Here is a 14,118-nt window from a genome sequence, read left to right as displayed (position 1 = left end):
CGTCCAATTACAATATGTAAACATTACATTGCAGAACAGAAGCTCAACCCTGATGAAATATCACGATTTTATTAAAAATATTCATATTTAATGATTAATATATTAATAATTTCCTTAGACTGTACACGCCCGATTGTGAAAGTTTGAAAGAGTGGACCAACAGAACTGACATACGGCAAACAAAAATCAGTTATTGGGTTTTCCAAGTACAAACCTTTTCTGTGCAGGCAGCTTGCACATCAACCAAAGTGTTGCGACATTTTAAAACTGCTGGCACTGTACTTTCCTCGCCACTCCCTTTTGAATGAGAAAGAACTGCTTTCTTTCCTCCTCCACCTCCTCTTCTTCTTCCTTCTCCTCCTCCTAATCATCATCATCATCATCATCATCATCATCACCACCACCACCACCATCATCATCATCATCATCATCATCATCATCACCACCACCATCATCATCATCATCATCATCATCATCATCATCATCATATTCATCATCATCATCATCATCATCATCATCATCATCATCATATTCATCATATTCATCATCATCATCATCATATTCATCATATTCATCATATTCATCATATTCATCATATTCATCATCATATTCATCATTCAGGTGATGAAGAGAGGACATCACCTCTGATATCCACTCTTCTTTACTGGCGGTAACATAATCATGGGCCTTCACAGCGCCTTTCTATCTTTGTCACTCACTGTCTCTCAGTGCCTGTCTGTCTGTCTGTGTCTCCGTCTCTCCGTTGCTACCCACACATATAGAAAAGGGTAAATTAAAGCATCGTCTTTAACGTATTATTCGTGCGAGACGAGAGTTTGAAAGGATGTTTGACGACTAACGACCCTTCAGTTTCTTACAATCATTAGTCAACAACAGCATAACTTGAAACAGAACACGTGTTTTAATTTCAAATGGAAACTTTCAAAGTGAGCTGATATATCTGGTTCAGGAGAAGTCTTGCTGAAAACGCTCGCTGAAATCTTCAAAGGAGTTTCTTTGTCAAACTGACAACAGTAGAGACCTAACTTCACCCGACTGGGCGAAACTTGAAATGGGCATACCATTGACATTTTCGAACCGTTAAGCATCCACCAGTGATGACCAACATGTAGATCTTAACAGCGGGGACGATTGTTTTAGCAGGAGTCCCTCAAATGGTTCACTTTTATAGGTTTGCTCAGTAACTTGTCGTCCCGTTTACAACTTTCTGGAATTCTTTTGTCAAGCAGCGGAAGGAAATAATCGATTGAAACCCCGGGAGAGCCAGCGATTATGCGCTCGTTCTTTGAATTATGAACGACTATTTTCCAGTTGAGGTCAAAGCGTGTGTCTAGGTACATTTTTCTCACGCCAAAATCACATACCGCTCGGAAATTCTACGTTGAAAATGCACGATCTTGTCTGAATGTGGCGTCAGTGTGGTTAAATAGAAGTTTTCGTCGAAGAGTCTTACATTAAATTTGACGCTTTCGGCCGTAATTCAACGTATTTTTCACATCAACTCAGGCATTTTAAAGTCTGCAAGGACTTCGTGACAATTTATGGCAAACGATATCGACTCCGATTTCTTACTTCTTAATGTTTTTACCACAAAGAATTTCCGCAAATAGAGACAAATTGACGCCTGTGTAACATTAACCTCTCTAAAATTTGTCAAAGAGGAAAAGTTTAATTCTTACATTAAATTGCAGACTGACGTCGGAGAATTTTTCGCGGGAAGGTGACACGTATAGGACGAACAGACTTAGTCAGCATCGTGCTGAAGAAATAAAGCTCATTATTTAACCGAGTTGTGTGGTAGTAGGCGAAAACAAGACGTTTTACCGGTATTATTGCTTGTAAGATAAATTATCTCCACAATATAAAGCTATTGACAGGGCACTAAGAAAAGCACGCGAAGTGTCTCTCCGTGAGTGGGGGAGAATGATGCTCCACGTGGTAATAGTTTAGAACTAAAGAGTAGTTGTTTTCGTTTTAGTGTGCTGCCGTTTCAGAATCGGATAATTTACGGATAGCAGTGAAATGAAGAACACATAACATGTGTTGCAGAACGTTAAACTGTCCAATGATTGCTTACCACGCGCAGACACATGGTGTTTTTTTCGTGTCTTCGAAGACAACCAAAGCTCTTTCGACGAAAAACGTAAGCAAATAGAGCCTGGAGATATATACACCACATACAGTTTCTATCGAGACAGTGAAAACACAACGTCGAGTGAAGGACAAGTCGAGTGTTTAGTTTGTTTATTATCTCTCCAAGCCACCTATTAATTTTAACGCAACATAAATACAGACTAGGCGTATTTCAACTCTGGGCTTGTTTACACCGAGTTGGTAGGCAATGCACGTGCGAGCTGAGAAATTTCTGCAGAAAGGAGAAAACGCCCTCGTTCGTTATGTGGATACCAACCAGACAATGTTTTTTGAAAATAGGAAAAAAAGTTATTTGAAATACATAACGGTGACTGAAATATCGAATTAACCTTCTATCCCCGGGCATTAGTGTCGAACGGCGAGCTGAGGGCTCCGGATCGCCGGAGACGATGCGCAAACAGCCTAAGTTTAAGTTGTGGTATGCGGTTCCCTTTTCAAGTAAGCGGGCCGTTATCAATGCGGTTTGTTTTAGTAAGCAATTTAATGGCAATTTACTTCTTTACAAACAATGGCGTTGAAATATGGCTTGTGGTGTGATCAATGCAGATTACTCTGTCCGCCACTTCCAAGAAGATAATCAAAGTAGCGAAAAGCGGCAACAATGTCTAGTTACTTTCAATGAAAGGACTAATAGCTGTACCTAACTGTTGATGATTTTGTTCGATATTTTCGTGTGAAATGTCAACGACAGTTTCTTGTTCTACTCCCCAAAGATACACAGTATTCAGCTTGTCAACTCGGCCTGTACATGTGTAGACTGCACTGTTATTCTTGATAAGTGAATTTTAGTTCCGGGACAAGCATTTAGATGTAAACAATAACTTAAGAGTGCATTGTACACGTGTAGACGCTGTGTTGACAAGCTAAATAGTAGGTGTTCAACATATTTTTGGGAGTAGAACAAGAACTTACAGTTGACACACAAAAATAGTGAAAAAATCCTCAAAATTTAGAGTTTCATTTAGCCGAACCATAGACAGTAGAGAAGCGGTTAACGTTTCCTTACTGTCTATGGGTGAACTTAATTCAAAAACACGCCCGGTATACAGCACTCGTGACAGACATTTCCGAATGTCTTCGGAATCAGAAAATTCCCTTGGAGACAAATTAGAAACCCTGCCGTGTTCTTATTTACCCATTGAAATACCTGGCGGCTTTCTCCAAGGGCATCCCACCTTTCTAAATTTAGCGATCGGTCACATAATAGCCGGTGACGCTCCATCAACGAAGTAAATGGAGCGAAAACGAAGGGACAGTGGACGTCGCCAATTCAAGCAACGACGCTATAGTATCGTTCACCATTCAGGAATAGATGAATCACAGTGCCTTCAGTTCTACTCCAAAACCGCATTATATCATGTACGCCTCAGTACTTCACACACAGATTTGCACAAACACTGAGCTAAGGCGCCTAGACAAACACACACCTACAGTAGTTTTCCTCTCAGTGTGAGTGGCTTTCATGTTGAAATGTCCTTATTACCTAATATAATTGGCATTTCAAATGCACCGCATTCGAGTCTCCAAGACACATTGTAAGGACTGACTATCGGTTGCAGGACGAACTCATAAAACAGAGAGAGAGAGAGAGAGAGAGAGAGAGAGAGAGAGAGAGAGAGAGAGAGAGAGAGAGAGAGAGAGAGAGAGAGAGAGAGGGCAGGCGGAAAAAAGACAAAGCATTGAGAGTCGGAGCAACTGAATGAGAATTGCAGGAAAGAGGCGGGGATAAACAGTTAAGAAGGTGGACGAGTCAGACAGACAAACCGAAAGATACAAAGATAGTCACACAAAGATGTTTTAGACAAAGGAAGCGATTTAAAACGATTTTAAAGTGTCTTTCGGGGGGATTCGGAAAAGGAAGGCGGCAATCTAGAGACGGTGAATACGTAAGCGATTGTATACGTGTCAACTCCAACTCACAAATCATTAAATTCAGGTAGATGTTTTGATGATTTGAAGACAGCAAACTTATAGCACGGGATTTTATCTTCTGTGGAGTAACGAACGTGCAATATTTGAAAGCTAGATGTTTAGAATACACGCTCATGGACAGTGCGTTATCTGTTATTGACAATCACTTGAGACACGGTCCCTAGGCCTATTGGGACAAACTCAGAGCTATGCAAACCATAAACAAGATCGCTTTTAGTTAGTTCTGAAGAATAGTATGTGTTACTTATAGTCCACAGTCATAGGACTTCAGCTCTCCAATCATTCTCTACAAAACTTGAATATCCTTATGGGCTAAATGGACCTCATTCGTTTATGAAACAATGCAAATACTTTTACGTAACCTCGCTGGTATGTTTGATATGTTTAATTTTTCCACAAATGTACTGTTCAGTTGTGTTGTTAAGGTAGCATACGCCCCGGGAACAGATATTCAGACTGTGATTTCAATACCTTGCTAGTTGGGTCTCAATGCAAAGCTCTAGCAGTAAGAAATTGAAAAATTTTGACGTCTTGTTTTTGGAAAGTTGAAAATGTTATGTTTCCCCATAGAGTTAACGAAGGAAAAGTGGCTACTTTGAATTTCAAATATCGGTAAATGTTAGGCAAGGCTTGAAAGAATAATTGAATTGTTCCTCAGAATCGCCACGTCTAGACTACTTCGGCCAATTTGGCATTTCTTTTAAAATTGCAGCAAAGATATAATTCCGCAGTCTGTGTATTATAGTGATGTCGGTAAAATGAAAAGAGTGCAAAAAAGAGACACCACCTTGAGGACGTTAAAAGACAATATTGAAATTGTTTTACTTTTGCGGTGCCTTTGTTGTGCATATTTTAAGGTTTATTCTGGGGGCATGTGGATATGCTCAGAATTAGTTCTCTCAACACTGCCTGTATATGGAATGCCACTATTATTATGGACAGTTTGTACATCTAGACTCTGCCTCTATTAATGTGGACAGTTTGTGAAATCTAGACTCCAATTTATCAGTGACAACATGACTATTTGGAGATTTTACTGGTTCGCAAACAAAAATTAAGATTTACATTGCTTCTGTAGTTTTTCCAAAACAACCTGAGCAATATTTTTTCTTTAGCTAATTTGTTTCTCTAATACCAAACTTCGCATGGTGACCCCTGATTTTTATTCTTGATTTAGTAAGAGAATGTTTCAAAGTTTTATTGAAGACAGTTTGAGCTAAAGTTTAAGGCTAACACTTTCGGGGCGTGTACTACCTGATGTCGGTCGCCTGTCGGTAGTGGCGTGCTTCAAACGATACCACACAACTTAGATGGACCTCTAACTACAGTACACTCTTGAACTTCAATGTTGAAGCGTCGTGGCACCTACTTAAAAAAATTACGAACGTGAAATAGCCGTAAGTTCAAGACATCAGATAATGGTATACGTCTTCAAGGTGCTATTCCTTCCACTACGTTAGCAGGAAAACCTGAGTGCAGAGCTGGTCCAGTTCCTATGAAATCAAAAGACAGGAAAACGACTGCTTCCACTCCCCTTAGACACTCTACTTGTCAGACTTCGGTTTCCCTTTTCACATTTCTTTTCTAAAATAAGTCCAGACAAAAGTATAACGTGGGCGGGACAAAGAAGCACCTATTTATTCTTTTATGTCAAGAAGTGTTCGCAATATCGACAATAAACTCCAATTGTGACGTCAGTGCATGATGTAACGGGAGTCAAATGCAACCCTGGTGAGCGGTAAGTGCAGGTGAAGAGTTAGTTAAAGAAACCCTTAGCTTAACTAGAATATATTCCTGGTAGAGAACAGAAAATAGGTCCTCCCTGGTTTCACCTGTACCCTCTCTAAGGTTCGTTTTTGTCAACGGCTAATTCAGAAAGTTTCGTGATAGCGGGCGATGTAGATATTACATAAAAACAATACAAAATAAACAAAACAACAACTTTGTTTCGGTGAAAAGTAGCATGCTATTCCTTTAAGACTTTCCTCGAAACAAAGACAACAAAAGAAGAGTTGAAGAGGTAGTTGGACCACAGACAAGGAGAAAAATCTCCTTGTCTGTGGTTGGACACAGAACTGGAGAGCATGGAACGTGACGGAGGTGAAAAGGTGTCCTGACACGCGCCCTCAACGACACTGAATTTTGGCATTGTTTTTGGCGTAAGACCGGACCATGGCCTTCTCAGCGTCGTGTATGCGCGCACATTAGTATGAAATGGTATTTTACATCAAAACTCAGAGAGCAAATGTTCGAAGTAATTTTGTAATTTGACTTTAAGTTAAAGACAAAGTTGTTTGATGTTTGTGTTTTTACATTCTTGAATGTGACTCCTGGCATTGCTGATACCAAACTTGGAATTCATAACACCCGTGACAGTTTTTGGTCCAGGGACTCATTTCAAGTGAACCAAATCGAAAATACGGCAAGTTTTCAACCCTTCGGAGACATCCAGACAGTGATATATCAGGAGCATGTAAAGCTAGACATCATACAAGCAAGTGCCGTTTACGCAACGGAACGACTTGTCGATCAGTAAAGTGCTACTGCACACATTTGCATCTACCGGCACAGGGAACGTAAACGAAGACAACTTCCACTTCAGTTATCGCTGCAACGTGGGCACGCACTCCAGTGCTTGAGTGTTAGCACTCCAGACTATTTGATGAAGTCAAGAGCAAGTTCAAGTGCCCACATGTCAACATAGAAGACCCTTCTCCAGGTCAAAGTTCTCGACAAACATAGCAGGGGGAAATACAAACAGCAGTAATCGTGTCAAACGCTAGTCATTTTTCCCGCCTTATGTAGAGAAGAATATTTTTTCGAGGTGGCAAATTAAAATGTCAAGGCGTCTGTAATTTGGCATTATTGAGCTTAATGACTGCACATGCAAAAATTCCCTGTTCAATTCTCACTCTTGATGTGATTATCATCCAAATATGAGAATAACCAGGGAAAAGGACGTGTGCTATTTTGTAGCATGTTTTCTGAATCGGTTTGTTTTTGCATGTTACATGTCGCAACATAGGCGGTATTGTGGGCAGAGGTAAGTTGCGTATGAAAAGTTCTAACCATGATTCGGTCATTTTCAATGTCGTCAACTGTTCTTTTACCGGCATGCTGGTGGTTTTTAGAAGGTTAGTACGCATGGTGGGGGTCAGAACTGGGGTCATCGCCAGCATGGTAAAAATAAACAGCCCAATCAAAAGTGCTGGCCTGGTTCAAATTGGACAAACAATCTCGACAGAAGCACAATGGACGACACTTTAAAATTTGTGAACTTTGAGAACGCCCCCTCTCATTATAATCAATCTGTCAACACGGGGTACAAGAGACTCAAATCATAAAATCGTTAACTTCGTTGGAGGCAAATTTGGACGGCACTTATGTGCCAAATACATTTGAAAGATGCAAAGTTCTATTACGGTTTTGCCGAAAAAGTACTGCTACATAACACAAAGAAATATCGCTTGGGAAATATTAAATAGCAAAAAAAGCTCGAATATGTAATTATAAAAAAGTCCAAAAGTATCGATTACGGACTTTAGAAAATGCGATATTGAATAAGTCGGTGACCTTCATTTTGACAGTAACAGATCCTACAGAGGACAAGCGTTTTCCGCCTGTTCTTTTCGCGTCAAGTTGACTGACGCGCTTTGCGTAGTCACAACTATAGACGCGGTTCAAGCCGTGTTGGCCGCGCCGGCGCGCACCAACCCATGATTGCATTCGTCTGATCGTGCCTGTCCAGTGCAATAAACACTACTTTGACAAAGCAATTAGTGGACCGTGCAGACTGTAACCTGCTTTGTCAACATAATTCGTCTATTCTGATTGTAGGTGGAGAAATTGTTAGCACCAATTTGTATGTATTTGTGAAACAACAAAGACTTGTCACGCGCTGTTGATTCCCTATCGCGATATGGGCTCGCCAATGGGACTAGTTATTGCAGAATGGGCTGTCTGAAGAACCCCAGCAGGTTCCCCCAGCGCAACGCATATAAATATCAACATTCTTTCTATCATGTTCCCGCGCATTAGGAGTCGCCTGAAAAGCAGAGGGGAAAATAAAAGAAGTCGATGAGGAACAAATAAGTTTATAATCCTAGCAACGAGAACAGCCTCTTCGGTTTCTCCCTTTTGAGTCAGAGTGCTTTAACTAACAGTTGAGTGAGAGACATGTTGAACCGTTAGGTAAACTGTATATTGACTGTTAGACTGGCAAAGAATCGTTAGTCTCTGCCTGTTTGTCTTTTGAAGTGTGTCGCAGTCCGAGTGAGCACAAACGTCATGATCTCCAAGAACAGGTGCTGCAGGGATTGACCGAACGCTTGGATCCGAAAAAAGGGAATGAGCGAGACCTGTTGACTAACTTTGAGGAATATTAGCGTCGTGCCTCAGCCAGACCACGGAGTTCGTGTCTACTGACCTAAGGAGTGTTACTACAGGCTAGGGCCAGGCAGGCCTCTTTTTGAGAACAAGACAGTGCACTTGTTGCGGGTAGAGCCGGTAACACATCCAAAAAACATTTGGAATCTCCATGTGAAGACTTTAGTGCAAACAGTCGCCCCGCTATATTTAGTGACTGTCTGATTGAGAGACTGACTACAAGTTCAACCTATTGTGATATCGCCTACCCCCTTCTACCAGGCGCTCATGTCCCGCTGTTGAGAACATTGCATCGATGAAGCGGCTCGGCTTGGGCTTTTCATGGCGAGCTCTCAGCTGCCGAACTGGATTTCGTTTCTGAAGAGAGGTCAGAAAAGTGTGACATTCAGATCAAGCGGCCGTTGGTTCTTTAATTTGAAGTCTGTCAGTCCGCCCACTGTAATACTATCTTGTACACCATTCGGTAGTAGATGGGGAGAGAGCAGCTCCCGTCAAACCGTCGACGTTGACACGTATGCGTTTGTATGGAAAAATACGACCGTACCGATCTCACAGCGCAGAAATCACTTCTCGCTCGACAGCGCGGACTTTCGCTAACTCCGTACATCAGTCACCATGAACTGCTCTGTTTGTTTAGCTTTCCGTATTTGCCTGGTGTGTTTATTATTGGTACGGACCAACAGTGAAGGTAGGTCCAAGACACATCGTAAACGTAACAGCTTTATCCATATCGTCGGGGACATCCACTTTCAAGGCTTGGGATTGGGCAACCCTCAGAGAAAAAAAAAACGCCCGTTGTGGGAACATTAAGCTGTGTCTGATTTGGAGCGTGTTACATGTATTGTTAATTTGGAGCCACTCTCCAGGGCATCCCTTGTTAAACAATGTGCGCTCCATTCTAACAACTTTTCAGGAGCGCCAGTGTATTAAAATTTTAAGGCTTCGCTCATGGGACAGTTATGGCGTGCTAGCGGTCGTTGCTCGACCTGCCCTATTCAACATATAGTGTTCCTTGAACACCGCAGGGGCGGAGAGATAACCAACAGCTTTTACAAGTGTCTAAAGATGTGATCCCTTTTCGTCCGGGGCTGGGGTTTTCTCCGGGCTAACAATACTCGTTTCATTAGAAACATCAATTCTCGGCAGCTTTTGCAGTGCAACACGGATGAGCAGCCGCATATTTCTTTGACAATAGGAGCAATCCCTGTTCTTCAGCTATGCTCTCTGGTTCAACTCATTGAAGAAAAACGGTAGAACCAACAGTGTTTAATGGTCAGAAAAACCAAGTTAAACATGTACTTGTGTGTAATGTTTGAGGAGGGCTATAACCACCCTCTTCAATGGCCGACCCATAGTGCTCGTACAATGTCGTAAAACACTCCACAATGTTTACATCTTAAAGACACGCTTTCTTTATTTTGCACCAAGACAGCCATTAACGGGAGACTAAGTGCTGTTTACTCGCCGCAAACATCGCGGATTTGATGCGAGAGTGAGCATGTCCCAACTCAGTGTGACGTTTGTGATAAATTCTACTGTCCTGACTGAAATTTTACGGCCTTGTGTACTGTTGTGTGTACACCATACTTGCTGTAGTACACCTGAGTGGCCCTTGCCGTGCATGCGACCCAAAGCAGTTACTCAAGACAGCTCCTGTGTGAAACATCGTTCTCTCCCTGTTTCGGGAAGAGGTCGGGCAGCTTAGCCAATCGTAGACATTCGTGTTACCAAGGAAAATGAGAAAGAAATTGAAAATTCTGCAGCTTTATGTCTAATTGAAATCAAATGTAGAGCACTTTCAGGCAAGTGAGCGACGAGACCAGCCTCTGCCATCACTATTATCATGTGAAAGTAGCACTCCAACAGTATACGATGAAATCCAATATCATGGAGACTTTGGCCTATGAGAGGAACAGTTGCATCTTACTGAAATCATGTGATAATCACTCAATGATTGATTGTATCGTTGTATGCCACATCTAATTAATAGCAATAAACTTGTAATACAAGAGATATTTCGAACCGACGAGACTTAAAAACGTAATACTGTTTGTACTTTTGATTGAAATTATCGGTGCGCCTTGAAGCGCGCAGAAACCTAATGTATAAATTTATTGATACGTTACATAGCCAGCGGTATTCTCTAAGAAAATGATACTAGAGTTGAATTTTCCTTTACAGCTGTAAATGCTTACTGTCGCTCATCTCTCTCTCTTTCTCTCTCTCTCTCCCTCTCTCTCTCCCCTATCTCTCTCATGTATGTATGTATGTATGTATGTATGTATGTATGTATGTATGTATGTATGTATGTATGTATGTACGTACGTACGTACGTACATACCTACGTATGTGTGTAGCTATCTATTATCTATCTATATATGTATCTATTCATCTATCTATTTATTTATTTATTTATCCATCTATGTATTCATGTATGTATGTTTGTTTGTAGATCGTAATCTGTAATCGTAATGTTTTGACATTTATGTTGTGATTACTTTCTCATAGCGCCACAAGCATTTTAATTCATCGCAATGACAACAAGTAAACCGAAGTGAAGTTGATACAGACACCAGAAACCTATCAGGTTTTACTAAGACTATATTTGATAATGTTTTTGTGTGTCGCAGTGCCGTTTTCGTTTCAATGTTCTTGAGCAATGCGTTTATTATTGAAGTATCTTGTAACTCCGCGGTCCGACCCAGACACATCTTAGCCTCGCTAGTCCAAAATATCATCCATTATTAAATGCCGTCAAACGTTAGCTTTTTAACAAAGTGAAGGCATCACCCCACAACAAATGCACATAAAGTAAGATTTCTTACGACTTGAAAATAATTTGTGAAAATCATCGAAACAAGTAAATGATTCAACTATGTTGCAGATACACCCTGTGTCAGGCACCATCCAACATGATAACCATTATTCAGGCTGATTGCAAGTGAAACCGTAAACCCGGTCTGCGGTAATTCGTAATTGTGAACCCAAGCGTACTTTCCATCAAATCATACTCAGACCGCTGTTTAAGTAACTGCTTCTCGGTCCGATAGCAGTTTGTTTTTCAACATCGGTGTGTTTGCAAAATACAGAATCTCTATTACTACCGAGAAATAGCTTAAGTGCGAAACAAAGTGAGCCGAGACAGATGTTTTCAGCTGCTAGAGATGCAGAGACGGAGGTAGGGGTGACTAACTCTCGAATTGTAATCCCAGATGTAGTTTATCAAGCAGTCATACCAAGTCAATGCTGACAGAGACATTTAACTCTTTTTTAGTATTAATGATCGTCGGCGAAAGAAGATTGACAGTTGTGTTCCTTGGAAGGGTTTGTGTAGAATTCCTTCACACGCATAGGTCGCATCAGATACTTTGCAAGACGTGAATGTTATCCCCTAAAAAGGTTGGATTTTGCCGTCCCGGTGAGTGAACCCGCGCTGAAAGATTCAATATTCTAGGCGGCCATTTTAGTTTTCTGTTACAAAACATACACTGGGAAATTAAAATACCCGTAGTTCTTTCTTTGCTTTATGCTGTGCCGGTTCACTTGGAAGGTCGGGAGATGGGGGGGGGGGGGGGAGTTATTCAAATTGGAAATTCCAATGGCTGAAACCAGACTATTAACCCGGTAGTCGGGTGAGCTCCTTCTAAATTGTACACCGCCCGGGCCAATTTGATATCATTTCTTTACGCACTGTTCAATCTTTACAGGTCGACATCACATTTATTTCAGGTTAAAGGTCAACTGCTCAACTGAGATTATTCATATTCCTTCTACTCACGGGTAATGAGCGAGCTATTAACCTATGCTTCTTTAAATTACAGTGGTAATCAAACTATCAAAGCCAGTTGTATTTAGTCTGCGCTCGAGTCATATGTAAGGCATTGACTGTCTCCGCGTCAATTCCTGTCAAGTTTACCCGCCAACACGTGCGTATTCGAGGGTAGGGTATCCGCTTTTGGCGCGCGAAGACTATTAACGAGCCAAACGTAAGAATTGTAATCTTGGAAACCGAAAACCATTCGACACATTGACCTGAAGTAATAGGAGTTGATCCGACATATACGCTGTCAAGCATACGCCAGCAACTACATTACACATCGCTGACAGAGAATGGCCTGAGAGCAACACAACAGACCACTTCTAGCAAACGTCAACGCAACACTAGCGATTTATCCGACTTTCAGTGGAGATTTGCGTAATGCATGTAATTTTACTCACATGTCCATACCTAAAACGTCACTGAAAAAATAACTACAAATTTCTTTGGTTTTGTAAACATTAAGTTGTTTTATTTGTCCTCTTCCTCGGGCTAAGATGTCAGTACACTCCAAGAAGGGGTATTTTACACGTAATAACTCCTGCGGCCTATAGACTGTCTGTCGGTATGTCGGCAAGACAATGGGCATCCCAGAGCGTCGTCTGAACACCATGGCTGCATCTTTCAACGCAGAGTTGCCTTTTTTTCTCAAGCGCATATTCAGGTCTCGGCGGGCTTGCGTAAGTAGAGCAACGCTTGAATTGGATCCAACTCCCACATTAGCCGACTGAACAGTTTGGATGAATTCAAATTTTGCCTTTTTGGTAGTCACATCGCACATTAAAGTAATGCCAATAACTCCGATAAGTTAATTTGCCTGTGATTGCTTAGATGTATTTTATGTCTTTTAGTCTTGATCTACCGTGCCGACAATTACACAACAGAAATTCAAAACTGAGCCCTGACTCTGCCTGTACACTACTGAATACAGACGCTTGTGTGTTTAACATACCTTACACCAGACCCGCCTTAGGCAGCGTAGTCGAGTTGATACTAGTCCAGATTGATTCAAGCAAGGTTATTTACATATGGTGATACGGGCCAGGCCCTTTTTATCTAGGGGCACAACTTGAAGTCCTGTGCAATTTTCAGGAGGTCTCTGATATACTTAAAATGCGTACATTGCAGTGCATGCCCAACGCGTGTAGAGGGATTTTTTACGGTTTTTTGCAGGCGCGTCTCCGTGTTCAGGTTTCCACCGAGTGCGATTACGCAATACTACAGAGAGTCAAGATGAAGAGGGCCCAGATGTGACACTATTATCGTTCCAGTTGAAACCAATGTGGCGTGCTGGTAAAACTGTAACAGAGATACTAAAATAACAAGTTGGGATAATTGACTCATTACCTCTTTAATTATTTAAAGCGTAAAGTTTACGCAACAGCGACGAATGAAAATAAGCTGTGAACTGTCTCCCGGGGGAACACTTTCGCGCGACAATTGTATGGAAATAAAGTAGGAAGAGGTATAGGGTTAGGTAATACATAGACAGTAGATTGATGGCACGGATACAAAAAAACGACTTCGCTTGAAAACTTTCCGATTGCCGCGATCATGAAGGTTCTCAATTAGAATAATAACGGTACCGAAATGTTATGCTTGTCTGTTCCGTTTACCACGTTCTGAAACGTGTATATAACATAATTACAGCGAGTGAACAATAAAATTGTGAACACGAGTAGAGTGTAAATGTTTTTGGAATAACGAGAGGCCGTCAGATCCAGAGATAACATCTTGGGCCGATTCACAAAAAGCGTGTCTCTCAAGTTCCCTGGATCAAATTCTCGCCATCAACCTATACTCGCAGT

The 14,118-nt window shown here is 41.4% G+C and overlaps 1 protein-coding gene across 9 annotated transcripts in view; it reads left to right on the top strand.

The window, feature by feature from the left end:
* Positions 1-14,118, top strand: part of LOC139124546 (signal peptide, CUB and EGF-like domain-containing protein 1) — a 54,135-nt gene that overhangs the window by 9,556 nt on the left and 30,461 nt on the right. The window contains exon 1 of one of the 9 annotated variants that reach the window (XM_070691157.1): positions 8,589-9,181. The exons of 6 other annotated variants lie outside the window; for them this stretch is intronic. In XM_070691157.1, coding sequence (XP_070547258.1) covers positions 9,109-9,181 — 73 coding nt within the window. In that variant the 5' untranslated portion in view covers positions 8,589-9,108. Of the gene's footprint in view, positions 1-8,588; positions 9,182-14,118 lie in introns of those variants that run through there. 2 more of the 9 variants (XM_070691222.1, XM_070691093.1) reach the window with 2 other exon arrangements.

Source organism: Ptychodera flava, chromosome 1 (genome assembly GCF_041260155.1).
Source record: "Ptychodera flava strain L36383 chromosome 1, AS_Pfla_20210202, whole genome shotgun sequence".
Classification (NCBI taxonomy): domain Eukaryota; kingdom Metazoa; phylum Hemichordata; class Enteropneusta; family Ptychoderidae; genus Ptychodera; species Ptychodera flava.
The sequence above is the reverse complement of the archived record's forward strand: the minus strand, read 5'-3'. Positions and strand labels throughout refer to the sequence as shown.